Source organism: Mustela erminea, chromosome 21 (genome assembly GCF_009829155.1).
Source record: "Mustela erminea isolate mMusErm1 chromosome 21, mMusErm1.Pri, whole genome shotgun sequence".
NCBI lineage: Eukaryota > Metazoa > Chordata > Mammalia > Carnivora > Mustelidae > Mustela > Mustela erminea.
This window is the reverse complement of record NC_045634.1, coordinates 16842963-16857122: the sequence shown is the minus strand read 5'-3', so window position 1 is coordinate 16857122 and position 14160 is coordinate 16842963. Positions and strand designations below refer to the sequence as shown.

Sequence of the window (14160 nt, the reverse complement as noted above, 5' to 3'; positions counted from 1 at the left end):
AGGCTTCTCTGAGGGGTGCACGGAGCTGAGTGCAACAACTTCCACGATCCTCTGTGTTCTTAAAGAAATGGCTCCTCTTCCTTCTACTTCAGCCTTTCCCATCATGATAAAATAATTTTAAAATATAAAATAATTTTAAAATATTCTTTCTTGACTCAACCGGTGCCATCTCCATGTCACAGCGTTCTTGGTGTGCAAGAGAGTCGGTGAGCAAGTGTTGTTAGCACTGATCCTTTACTGTGGCTCGGATGTAAACTAACACTTTTAACTTCCCAGGACTTCAAGTGGTAAAGAACAGCTACTACCAAAAAGGCCTTTACGTTCTTTAAAAGCTCTTATCTCTGAAAAGGCTGGCATTTGTGACAAACTATTATTTGCCTCCTAAGGGGAAAAGGGCATCTGCTAACAATGAACAATGCAAAAAGAAAGCAAAAACACTCCAAACTGAATACCACAGGGTATTCTCTGGAAGGGAAAGTTCTGAATCATTTCCGTTTTAAAACATTATCACGTTGTTCCATTAGATCTGAATCTATTTAAAAAAAAAAAAAAAAGCATTCTTGCCTGAAAGGGAGGTTTCATAGGCTTTCTTTAGCAATTCGATTTTCTCTGAGTGGCTGGCTTCAATTTCCAATTTAGAGGTTTCATGGGCAGCATTTAAATTATCAAACTAGAAGGGAAAAAAAAAAAAACAATTAAAAGTCTTGAGTAAGAAGCAACAGTATTAGGAGACTTGATACATAGTGTGTATTCAAGTTAAAGGGCTGTCCAGCGCATGGAAAGAACAACCCAATCTGGATCTGCCCTTCCCAGTTCTCCACTCTGTACCCCCTCATGAACACCAACACTCAGGCTCTCCAGGGTCCTCTGAGGCAAACAGCCAACTCCATCATGAGGAATGAGGATTTGTATCATGGTGATAGGACCATGTATGATCCATGCCTATAATACTGGTCTTCATATCCTCAGTCCTTAGCGCATCTAACCCTCTGGGGGTTTCTAACCCTCTGGTCTAGTAGGTACTCAGTAAATATTACTAAATGGAGAACTGATTTTAAAAGGAAGCAAGAAAATTAAAGAGAAGCTTATGATATGGGCCCTCTCTGGTAAAGAAATGAAGCATTTCTTTGTTGTATATACTGCCAATTACTTTTACCAGTTTTTTCCTTTTGATTATGTTAAGTTGTTTCTCAATGTTTTACATTTGTACATAATATAAACATTTTTCTTTCCCTCTGTTATTTCTTCTATCACTTTTTAATTTAAAAGCTTTTCTTGGGGCCCCTGGGTGGCTCACTGGATTAAAAGTCTGCCTTTGCCAAGGTCATGATCCCAGGGTCAGCAGGGAGCCTGCTTCTCTCTCTCTCTCTCTCTCTCTCTCTCTCTCAAATAAGTAAACAAAAAACTTTATAAATAAACAAAGACTTTTCTAACCCTGAGTTAAAATATTCTTCTGTTTTAATATAGGTTTTACTATGGATTTATTTACTATGGATTTATTTTACTATGGATTTATTATCAATAAATCCTAATTAACATAGGATATATTTTGAAATATTGTACAAAATGTGGATCTGAATCTGGTTTTTAGCCCCCACAACCTTCTATTGCCAAGTAGGTATGTGCAACTAAAATTAACTAAATAATCTTTCTCACACACACAAAAAAATGTGTGTGAAATATGGGTTATTAAGTGTCACTTTGAAAAGGAAGAAATACAAACCCATCACTTAGCAGTATAATATCAATATGCTCACATAGGGATTACTTCCAAGTTGCATGATAAAGGATTTTTTTTAAACTTTTTTTTTCTTCCCTTCTTTCACTCAACATTTGCTTTGAGCATAAGAAAAAAAAAAAAACTGATAAACCCTTTTCACTTATTTAAATAAATAGAAGTTCAAAGGAAGGTCCTCATCCCACAATTAGAATTTGAATACATGGCCATGACCAATAACATGCTCAGGCTCCAAAGGCACACACCTGCTCTTGCAACTGAGTTTTATACTTCTCTGCTTCTTCAATGTAAATATTCTGGAACTTTTCACACTCCCCGGTGTAAAATTCTTTAAGCCGATTTTCTAGCTCTGACAGATCAGTTTGGTGCTGCTGGTTTAGCTTCTGAACGAACCCTTCATAAGCTATTTGCAAGTCATTCCTCGCTTTTTCTAATTTCTCACAGGTCGACGAAGCAGTGACTGAAAAGAGATGAAAAAGGGAAAAGACATTTCATCTGCGCAATGTCCTAAATTCATCACATTCACGCAGAGCTGTGATGAGTCTGGAAATACGGACACAGGACTCTCGGAGTACTTCGTTCTCTACCAGATTTTCAAATATAATGGTATAAAAGTGAGCAATATATAGGAACAAGAGGAAATGGTCGCTGGCAGCAAAATAAAAAAACCCCAAAACAAAAAACAAAACAAAAGACAACCCCCCCCCCCCCCTCAACCATCTAGCAAGAAATAGCAGAAGTACTTGAGAAAAACCCACTTTCCAAGGGAGGATCACCCTTTTGTATGTTGACCAATCAGTGCAGGGGCGACAAGGAGAGGAGACTCTGATTGGCCGAGGCGTCTCTAAGGCCGGCCGGCCAGCAGGGAGACGCGAAGACACACGGAACCGGGAAGATCAGAACGAAGAAATAAAGGGAGTTTAAGCTTTGACTTAATCTGAGCCGATTGCAAAAGTACAGTAATAAAAACAAAATATTAGAATATGTTGAACACGATCACCAGAGCATACCAGCTTTAGAAAAAACACATTTTAAAAGCTACAATATCAATATATCAGAAAGTCACTATTTTTAAAGGCAAAGTCATCTGAAAGGCATAATTTAAAACCCAAGCATCCTACCCGTCACCACCACTACTGAAAGCACATAACGATTAACGATACATTGCAGAACTTGCACATAAATGCATACCCACCCACACTACAATAAATCCTGGAATATCTTTACCATTGCTCAGGAAGCTTGACTTCTGACTTTTCCAGCTTTCCTTCGCTGGCATTCAATACAGATGCAATGAGTGATACTCTGTCAGGAGTATCCCAAAGTGCCCATGCAGTCATTTAAAATGAGTCCTGGCAAGGCAGTTGTTAATCCTTACCTCTCTTTTGTAAGGATTCTGCAGTTGTAGGAGGAGTAAGAGTTTCAGGGCAGAGAAAAGGACAGTTTAGCTTAATGATCATTCAACTTAAGTAATGTGAAATTGGCCAGTTTCTGGGATGAATTTCCAACAATGAGGTAGACTTGTTTTCTTGATACTATGCCATGTGGCAGTAGAAATATTATTAGTCACATGTCCCCTATTGGTATTCCTTCAGAGGCCTCACACCCTGCTGAGCACAGAGCCTGCTTCTCTCCCTTGGCCCCCTCCCCCTGCCCCTGCTTGTGCTCCCTCTCAGTCCCAGATAAATAAATAAAATCTTAAAAAAGAAAAAGAAAAGAAAACAAAGCTTGAAAGTGTTTAAGTTTCCTTGGCCACTGTGAGCGAGGTGAAGAGAAGGCAGAGGGGAGGGGAAAGGAAAAATGGGTCAGGGCCAGCCCGGGGAGGGAGGATTGTCTGCTCACAGTCAGTACCACAAGCTGAAGCGCAGGCCCAGCCCCAGGCAGTGACATCAGCCGGCAGCTGTGCTCGGACCTTTGCTCTGCAACAGGCCTGGTTCGGTGCGGACAACAGCTGGGCTGAAATCATCGCTCACATAAACAGCCTTACTCTGACTTAACTGGCCTGGGATCCTGAAGGGACATTTTTATTTGGCTCATGAAATACTTTTTGAAAGGACATCCATGTCAGCATTGCCTCAAGGTTCTGAGTGTCTCGCCAGAAACACACTGTTGGGGGTAGGGGAGGGGTGATGGATGTGACCCCTTGGGTTTAGTCATGGACTTGCCCTTGTGCTTAGGACAGCAGAGGAGCAGTGTCTAATGCCACCTCTCTCTCTTACTCCCTGTGCTCGGCCTTGTCTCTTCCTCGCTTACTCTTCAGAGTTCCACTCGCTTTCAGGCAATTCATCAGGCACCCAATGAAAGCCAGAACAAAATAGGAGATTTTGCAGGATTTTGAGCAAGCAAGCAAGGAGCTTTCATAGTATTAGGTGATACGGGTTTCAAGGAGTTACTGCACAAATACAACATCCATAGAGTACAAAGTAATCTTTCTGTCCTGATGTTTTAGTCTGTTCTATTAGGCGATTATTAAAAGCCTGTCTGTGACGAAGGGTGCCAACAGACCACTGTCGAGAGACAGAGTAGAGGAACTGCAAAAGCTATCTATCTCCAGCAGTCCACCTTAGAATAAGAAAAAGTTTTCAGAATTAGGAAAGAAAGAAACAAACTCATTTACAAGGCTACCCCTAAAGCAGACGGTCATGGAACAGAACAGAAGTTGGTGTTTTCACCCTGGGACAAACCATGCCTGTGAAGAGTTCTAAGCCAATGATAGCACAGGAACAACATAGTTTTAGCATACATAACTGAGAAGGAAAAAGTATTTCAGAAAAAGTGGTGAGATGCTCAGCATTTTCCCTTTTCGCATAGTTATTTGGATGACCTCTAGAAAAGGCCCCATGTCACGGTCAATTAGAACCTTTGAAAAACAGAACTGGATTCATCTTGGGCCGCTTAGCCATTATCCCCGAGGAGCAGAAGCACAGCCATTACCTAATTAGTCCCGGTGGCCTTTTCTAAGAGGAGGAGGTTAGATCTGTATTCTCTCCATCTCATAGAGACCCATTTCACTTTGGAGATTGATAAATGTCCTGTTTATATAGTAAACCTACATGGCCCTCCAGCTGCAATATTCTTGCGAAATGTTACAGAGCTTTCTTCACTTTTGTATCTGGGTAGCATGCTTCATCATGAGACAACCCAAAATACTTTAATCCTTGGGAGTATAAATAAATGACTTAAAAGACGAGAGCTAGAATAATTAGGTTCAATTCTCAGTCACACCATTTACCGGCCATGTGATTTGAGCAAATTACTTAAGCTTTCTAAGCCTTCATTTCCTCATTTTTTAAAAATGCAGATAATATTTAGCACCTTCCCTGCAGGATTAAATAAGATAATACAGGAGAAGCACTCGACCCAGTGCCTGAACCAAGTCAGTATGTGATAAATGCTGTTATTACTCTTATTCCTGGCCTTGAAAAAGTCCACCAGTTCAAATGCGTTTGAAGAGTCCTCCAAGACATGCTTGGGGTCCCAGGACCCAATGTGACAGTTAAAAAGCAGCGTTGCTTGTTGAGTAGTCAAACCTAAATATATATACACACACACATATGGTGAGGCACTATGGTACCCACACACCTCCAACCTTCACTTCCTACTCCTATTGCTCTTAACACTGGGTGCAACAGAATCTTCCCAACTTTTAGAGGATTTTATCTAAGGTGGACATAGAGTCTAAAAAAAGAAAAAAAGGAGGAGGTAAGGTCACATGGAAATCATACAAATTTTCATGATGCCACATATTGTGTGTCACACATTGTGACAGAAAGGAAAGATAAAGAAAAAAATAAGAGGACTTCATTCCCCAACTGTACAGACACACTTTCTCCAGGAGCTTCTGGTAGGCATGCTGTGGGTGGCAACCCTTCTTCAAGCAGTGTTCCCCCTTCTCTGCACCAGCTATGAGGGAGATGAGATGCCTGTGTCTAACGTTTCTTTCCTGCTTTGAGTCCCTCTCTCTTTCTAGCCATCTGGGAAGTCAGACACCTGCTTTTAGTGCTGGACACTTTCACTCTTTTCTCCCAACTGGACCACTTTCTTACTTTACCATGTAAAAAAATAAATTGAAAACGGATGAAAGACCTAAAGTTGAGATAGGAAACCATCGAAATCCTAGAGAAGAACACAGGGAGTAACCTCTTTGACCTTGGCCATAGCGACTTCTTACTAGACATGTCACTGGAGGCAAGAGAAATGAAAGCAAAAATGAATTACTGGGACTTAAGATGAAAAGCTTCTGCACAGCAAAGGAAACAATTGATAAAACCAAAAGGCAGCCCACAAAATGAGAGAAAAGATTTGCAAATGACATATCTGATAAAGGGTTAGTATCCAAAATCTATAAAGAACTTCTAAAACTCAACACCCAAAAAACAAATAATCCAGTTTAGAAACGGGCAGAAGACAGGAATAGACATTTTTCCAAAGAAGACATTGAGATGGGCAACAGACACATGAAAAGATGCTCAATGTCACTCATCATCAGGGAAATACAAATCAAAACCATGAGATACTGCCTCACACCAGTCAGAATGACTAAAATTAACAAACACCGGAAAACAACAGATGCTGGCAAAGTTGAGGAGAAAGGGGAACCCTCTTGCACTATTGGTAGGAATGCAAACCAGTGTAGCCACTCTGGAAAGCGGTATGGATGTTCCTTAAAAAGAATAGAATAGAAACCCTACAGTCCAGCAACTGCACTAGGTATTCACCCCAAGGCTACAAAGATATAGATTTGAAGGGGCATGAATGTTTATAGCAGCATTACGAACAACAGCCAAATTATGAAAGAGCCCAAATATCCGTCTACTGATTAATGATAAAAGAAGTGGTGTACACACACACACACACACACACACACACACACACACACACACAGAGGAATATTACTCAGCCATCAAAAAATGAAATCTTCCCATCTGCAACAATGTGGATGGAACTAGAGGGTATTATGCTAAGCGAAATAAGTCAGCCAGAGAGACAAATACCATATGATTTTACTCATACGTGGAATTTAAGAAACAAAACAGAGAACATGGGGAAGGGGGAAAAAAAGTGAGAGGCAAACCATAAGAGACTCTTAACAACAGAGAAAACTGAGGGTTGATGGAGGAATGGGGGTGAGGAAGGGCTAGATGGGTGATGGGGACTAAGGAGGGCACTTGTGATGAGCTCTGGGTGTTGTATGTAAGTGATGAATCACTAAATTCTACTCCTGAAACTACTACTACACTGTATGTTAATTAACTAGAATTTAAATAAAAATTTGAAAAGGAAAAATAAAGACACATTTCTCAGGGAAGTACACTTGCTTTAAAAAAAAACTGAGCCTGGGTGGCTCAGTGGGTTGAGTCGCTGCCTTCGGCTCAGGTCATGATCTCGGGGTCCTGGGATCGAGTTCCGCATCGGGCTCTCTGCTCGGCAGGGAGCCTGCTTCCTCCTCTCTCTCTGCCTGCCTCTCTGCCTACTTGTGATCTCTCTCTGTCAAATAAATAAATAAATAATCTTTAAAAAAAAAAAACTTTTAATTGTGAAAAATTTTAGATTTATAGAAGATAGTACACAGAGTTTCTATATACTCTCCACATAGCTGTCCCAAATGTCAGCATTTTATGTAATCATGAGACATCTGTCACAATTAAGGTTTTAACCCTGGAACAATACTAGCAACCATACTATAGACTTCACTTGGACTTTACCAGTTTTCCACTAATGCTTTTTTAAGAAAAAACTTTGAGATTAATTTTAGAACTTCAGAGAAGCTGCAAAGAGAGAAGAGTTTCCAGATACCTCTCACCCCTTTCCCCCTAACATTAACACTGCACACTACCATGGGACATTGTTGAAACTGAGAAACCAACATTGGCACGCTATTGTGAACTCAACTCCAAACTTTATCCCTTACTTCTGTTCCAGGATCCCATCCAAGATACCACACTGCATTTAGCTGTCATGTTTCCTGAGTCTTCTCTGGTCTGTGAGTGGGTCTTCCCCCATCCCCCCATCACGACAGTTTTGGAGTCAGATATTTTTAGAATGTCCCTTAATTTTGGCCTGTCATGTTTTCTCTGCATAGTCCACTGACCCAGCAATGCCACTAGTAAGAATTTATACAGATATATTCCCACATACATAAAATGAGGGATGTTGGGGTTTTTCACTGGAGCATTTCTGTAACAGCAAAACATCAGAAACACCCTAATGTCTGCTAGGAAGGAACCGGTTAAATTAATTGTGGTGTATCAAAACAATGGAATGCTTTCCAAAAATAAGACAATTTAACAGCTATTTAAAAGGACTGATAAAGTTCTTTATGTACTGAACTTCAAGATCTGTCAAGTGGAAAAGCAAGGTGCAGAAATGCATGTATAATATGCTCCCAATTGTCTATAAAAGTAAAGGGGAAACAAGTAAGTATCTTATCTTACTTCTCCTGTACCCCAGCCCCAGAAGCGTGAATGGGGACACTATCTTTTACCATAGTAGCAGAACTACTTCAGAATATTCTTCTTATTCTATAGAGGGATACCTGGTCATGACCCACTCCCATAGTGAATGACTCTGGAGGGTGCTCTCTTAAACTAGGGTCTCATCTGTTTAAAGGAGATAGGAGATATAAGTGAATAAAGTTATCAAGATGCCATTTTAAAAAAGTAAATCACTACATGGGGAAAGACCAGGAGCCTACAACCAAAGGGTAGGGACCTAGACTATCCAATCACGGTCAGTTCCAACGTTCTGCCTCTCAGTTTCCTGGTGAGCAAGGTAGGAACAAACACCACCCGCTCCGCTAACTTTAGTGTTTGGTAAGGATTTTGTAGAGCAAGGCTTCACAAACTGCCTGTGCCATGATCATTGACTCAGAAGACCTCCAGTTTCTTTCCAAAATATATTCCTTCCTTCTATGACCAAGAAATGTGGCAGTCACATGACAGAGAACAGTCTTCTTCTAAATTTCAAAATGAGCTACAGACAGCTTTCTGATGGCTCCTGGGAATTATGTGAATCAACATGAACGATTTTCAAAAGCCTCTCACTAATCCTAACTTATTAGGAATTTGCTTTACAAAATGCCTGGCCTCTCAATTCTCTAGTAACTCATACTAGTCTCCTTTTAAATTCAGGTCATGCTTTACAAGGTGCTCTCATGCCCATGATTTCATGTAACGGTGTTTGAGTTAATAAAAGAGATATTATCTTCAATCTCCTTTTACTGGCAAGGGAACTGAAGGGGCAGAATTGGGTCCAGGATGCCAATCTACTCAATGTTTTCAGTGCAGATATATAGCACAGAGCTCAGAACCTCATCTGGGTTCTGAGGGCTATTTTCTCAACTTGTGATGTGTCTTTTTTTTTTTTTTTAAGATTTTATTTATTTGAGAGAGACATCACAATTAGGCAGAGCAGCAGGCAGAGAGAGAGGCGGAAACAGGCTCCCTGCTGAGTACAGAGCCTGATGCGGGGCTCGATCCCAGGACCCTGAGATCATAACCTGAGTCGAAGGCAGAGGCTTAACCCACTGAGCCACCCAGGTGCCCCACAACTTGCAATGTGTAAGCGAGAATTTAATCTCTACCTGCAAGGGATGTCTCAGACTATTAAGGCACGTTCTCTTGTAGAAGCTAGAAAAACCGCAAGATAAGATAAGGGAGGTTTAAAAAAAAAAAAAAAAAAAGATCTCACCCCCTCAATACTGATTTGTGTTGAATGGGGGTGGGGGCAGTGGGGTGGAGAGAGATGATCTGGCCCAGCCAGACAATCTAGGTACAGAGGGGCCAGCTGGGCCTCCTCAGAGCCCGTGGATCTCGCTGCCAATAAAAGTCTGAAAAGGCTCTGCTGTTTTTCAGCTTACTCACTGGCCAACGACATGCTGCAAAACAGACGCTCTCGCAATGACAACAGCAACATTCCATGGACCAGTGAAAACATTTAGGCATGAAAGTGGATCAGAGATCCAAGCCTGGCTGGGTAACAGACACAGGGTTCTACGCTTCAGGCCTGAGAAAAATCAGTTAGGACTTTAAAGAAATCACACTGACAGCAAAACAACGCATCTAAAGCTCATTTGGAAGCCGATGTACAAGAACAGACTCAATTCAGTTGGTGCTTCCCAGCATTACTGTTGACTATCTCGCTGGGCTTGCTTGATTTGTATATACTTTAAATCAAAAAACAACATTCTGGACACCTAGGGTGGTGTCAAAGTGTACCCCACGGAGCACTGTAGGGTAATCACCTGCACGGTCATCAGAAGCGCATTGCTGGGCTCTGTTCCCAAGCCACCTGAGTCACAACTATGAATCTGGATTCTAACCTGGTCTATTTTATCACACAGGGAAGTCTGAGAACCAGCATTCTGGACATAGGACATTAGTCAAAACTGATCCTATCAAAACTGGACAAGGACAAGTTAGGACAAGTTACAGAAGAAGTAAGAAGACTCTATAGGCTTTCAAAACAGATACCCTTGGTATTACTATGTATCTGTACAGGTGACAGAATGTGACCTTTTACTTGAAGACACAGCCAGCCAAAGGCTGAGTATGCGATGGACAGCCATGGATGGGGAAAATGATTTATGTCTGAGGTGGTATCAAAAACATCCTCAATCAGCTCAGGGAAGAGAAAGAATTCTCTTTGGGTATACAGTTGGTTCTCATTATATTAGCAGTTTTTTCATTAAAGCCCACTTCAAAAACCACTTCTGGAATTCTGCAACTCCAAAGCGACTTAACCTTACAGAGTTTAAAAATTATTTTAAATACACAGGCTGTTAAGTCATAACTGTAGACAAAACTCATGAAAGAATTAACACATTCCACAAGGTGTGTGGGAGCCTCAAGTTCATAGACACCAATCAAGTGTTGATTAGACAATTTATACACTGCTTCTGGCAGAGCCAAGTCACTTTTCCCTAACTGACAATAACAAGTCCTATTTTAATCTGACAGTACTTCCTGAATTTTTGAATTGAATAGAAAGATCCTAAAACTTGTTACCAATGCAAAGGAGTACTTATATCACATGATTTTCTGACCTTTCGAATATTTTCATCATGCTTTCCCTGTTACCACGAACAGGAATTTGGACCTACCGAGGCTACGTAGGCCGTTACCCAGGCACTTTGCTCTCTGGCTGTCTGACCTTAGGAAGGTTACTTCACTTTTAAGCCTCAGCTACTTTTCCTTTCTTTCTTCCTTCCTTTCTTCCTTCCTCCCTCTCTCTCCCTCCCTTCCCGTCCCTTTCCTGTCATTTAATAAAATACTAACCAGTAGACTTGGAGCTGAGTATTGCTGTCGGGAAAGAGCTGGCATTCAGTAGATCTTACTGTCATATCCAGCTCATAATTTTTACATACACAGAAAAACAGTCAACTAGTGCTAGTGAATTAAGAGTTCAAATCCCATTTGTGGCATTAAATAGACACTATTAGGACAAATGTATAAAAGAGATGTGCAAGGCGCCTGGGTGGCTCCGTGGGTTAAGGCCTCTGCCTTCGGCTCAGGTCGTGATCCCAGGGTCCTGGGATCGAGCCCCACATCGGGCTCTCTGCTCAGCAGGGAGCCTGCTTCCTCCTCTCTCTCTGCCTGCTTCTCTGCCTGCTTGTGATCTCCGTCTGTCAAATAAATAAATAAAATCTTTAAAAAAAAAGAGAGAGATGTGCATTGTCCAAACAGCTCAGAGCAAATGATATTAAATTTAGAGGACTGCCTTTGAATAGAATTCCAAGTTCTGAAATCTAGTTCATTTGACCAGGTTTTTAAGTCTCAGTAGGATTAAAAACTTGAATAAAAATCGATGGAACATCTATAAAAAAGATGTACATTAGCTATTAATTCTGATGGCTAAACACATAAAATACCTTTTCAATAAATACCTTTTCTTCATTAATTTAGATAAAAATGTGATTCTAGTGATTAACAAAAAGCAGTAAGAACTCCCAAAGGTCATAATTTATGGTTCTCTATCATACTGGGTTTGATCCAACACAACTCTTAAAAAAATCAGAATGATATACTTATTCTCCATCCCAGAGGCCAAATGCTTGCTGCAGATACAGACCATTAAATTGACCTGTCATCTATTTCAAGGGCTAACACTTTCCAAATGATCTAATGGCATTGTCAGACATAATTATAAAATATTTCCAAGGGAATTATAGTTCACCTTACTTTATTATTATTCAGTCTTAAAAATATGCATGTTATTTTTAAATGGTTTGTAGGAAAATATGTGTACACAAAACCACTGAGTATTATAATTTATAAGGATAATACCAACTTTCCCTAGTTACCATCTTCAATATAAAAGTCACTCATTCACTGAGGTAATAAATGCCAGGCACAAAGGTATCAGCAGGGAGAGCTGCAAACATGAAGGAGATACTGTCTCTGAAGGGCTCATGGTTCTGGATTGTGAGAAGAGGTCTAGAAACTACCCAAAGAACAGAGTTTCTTGCAGGTCACAGTAGAAGGCACAATTAACTTGCTTGCAAGATCAGGTAAAACTCAGCTGATGATATGATATTTTCATTAGGACTCAGTGAGTCACTCTAGGTGGGGAGAAGTTTAAGAAGCAAAAATAGAAAGGCAGTAAAAAAGAAGAGAGCATTTCAAGCAGAGAGGATATCATGTGTCAGAGAGGTATGAATGGATCCATGGCTGGGGTTTGAGGAAAGGAAAGAAGGTGTGAAGAAAGGCAAAGGAATGTCCTGACATCACGAAGCTGGGCTGAGAGTTCCAGTCAAACCATACATGGCAGCTAGAGGATATTTGGACTTTCTGCCAAAGCCCAAATGAAGTCACTGATGTTTGTTAAAGATGTCCAATAGAGGACAGATGTGAGATTTATTTTATATATGGTCCCGGTAGCATGTGGAGAGGACAGAAGCAGGCCTGGAGCAAGGTGACCTGTTGGGTGACCACTGGAATGTATCTGGCATGAGCAATTATGGGGCTTAAAATTAGAACAGCAGCAGCCAGAAGGCAGAGGAGGGACAGATCCAGATACTGTGATACTTAGAACACAGACTACTACGTAGAAGATGGAGGAAAAGGTGTGTGATACCTGTTGTTAGCTTGGGTGGTGAGTGAGTGATGATGTCATTGCAGAAGATGATAAACAGACTTTGAGGAAAAGAGGCCTGAATGAGGAGACACTGCAGAACATTCTGGAAGCAAGGGGTTGGGGAGTCTGAAGGTCTGATTATAACCACTGGCTCTCCTGGAGGCAGCTCTGCACTGGGCAAAACTCATCTACAGCTTGGAAGGAGAGAACTAGGATAATAAATCAGTGCATCATGACCCACAGGTTGTAGCTGAAACCAGGGGAATGGAGGGGCTAACAGCGAACAGTGAAACCCTCGCTATACTCCAACCCTAAAGGGGTTAGGGAAATCAAGCAACATCCACGAAGACTTTCCCAAGTCATTCAACATAACCATAACAAAGACTAAGAGGCAAGATGGAAAAGGGTTTGACACACGAAAAACAGATCAGAAGACACATAAAATAACATGAATGAATCTCAAAAGGATTTTTTCTGTGTGAAAAATATCAGACACAACATAATGCATGTTTCCATTTATATGAAATTCTAGGATACACAAGATAACCTACATGATAAAAATCAGATCGGTGTTTGCTTCTTGGGGGGGTGGTGGTCACTGACCAGAAAGGAGCATGAGGAGATTTTCTGGGAGGACAGAGATCTTCAATACCTTGATAAAGGTGCAGGTTATATACGTGTTTATCAACAAGCATTCCACTCTATGTAAGTCATAACTTCACAAACAAGTCAAGATATGAAGTCATATATATTCATATAAACAAAGACACAAGAGAATATGCAAAAATAAATGTTCTGTCAAGGGTACCGTAACTATGGGCTATTTTCCTCTCACTGTGCAATTTTAATTTCCACACAATGTCCTTAAATACAAAGAAACCAACACTCAAACACTTCAAATGCCCATCAGTACTTATCAACTACTTGGGAAAATGGAAAGCATATATATTTTTTCCATAGTAAGGAGAAAAGAATCTCTGAAATGAAGCAATTTACTATCTGAAGACAACAAGAAAACACAAGACACAATAAATACAGGGTTGTAAAGTATTGAGGATTCCAGGGGCAGGGGAGCCTTACGGCTTTTGTTCTGGGCTCAGCTGGGTGAACTTGGCAGAAGAGGACACTTGTCAGAGCAACCAGTGAGACAACAGGAAAGTCAGTCAATGGAGCAGACAGTTGGAGGCAGATTCCAAAGGTCACTATCACAGACTCTACTTGGGTTTCAGTGCTCCTGAGTTTCTACTGTCCTTTATTACATTATTATTATTATTATTTTTTTTTTGTAGTTCTTAGTTTAGGAACCTTGCCTATAGTTTCATAGAGAAGAGAAAGAAACAGTATCCAGC

At 40.7% G+C, this 14160-nt stretch overlaps 1 protein-coding gene across 8 annotated transcripts in view; it reads right to left on the bottom strand.

Annotated features, from left to right (window-relative positions):
• The window catches only part of MTUS1 (microtubule associated scaffold protein 1), a 162218-nt gene that overhangs the window by 9630 nt on the left and 138428 nt on the right, over nt 1-14160 (bottom strand). For all 8 annotated transcript variants that reach the window (XM_032329320.1, XM_032329322.1, XM_032329323.1 and 5 more), the window contains 2 exons: nt 1984-2198; nt 565-670 (listed from right to left, as the gene is read on the bottom strand). In XM_032329320.1, the coding sequence (XP_032185211.1) occupies nt 565-670; nt 1984-2198 (321 nt within the window). The remainder of the gene's footprint in view (nt 1-564; nt 671-1983; nt 2199-14160) is intronic.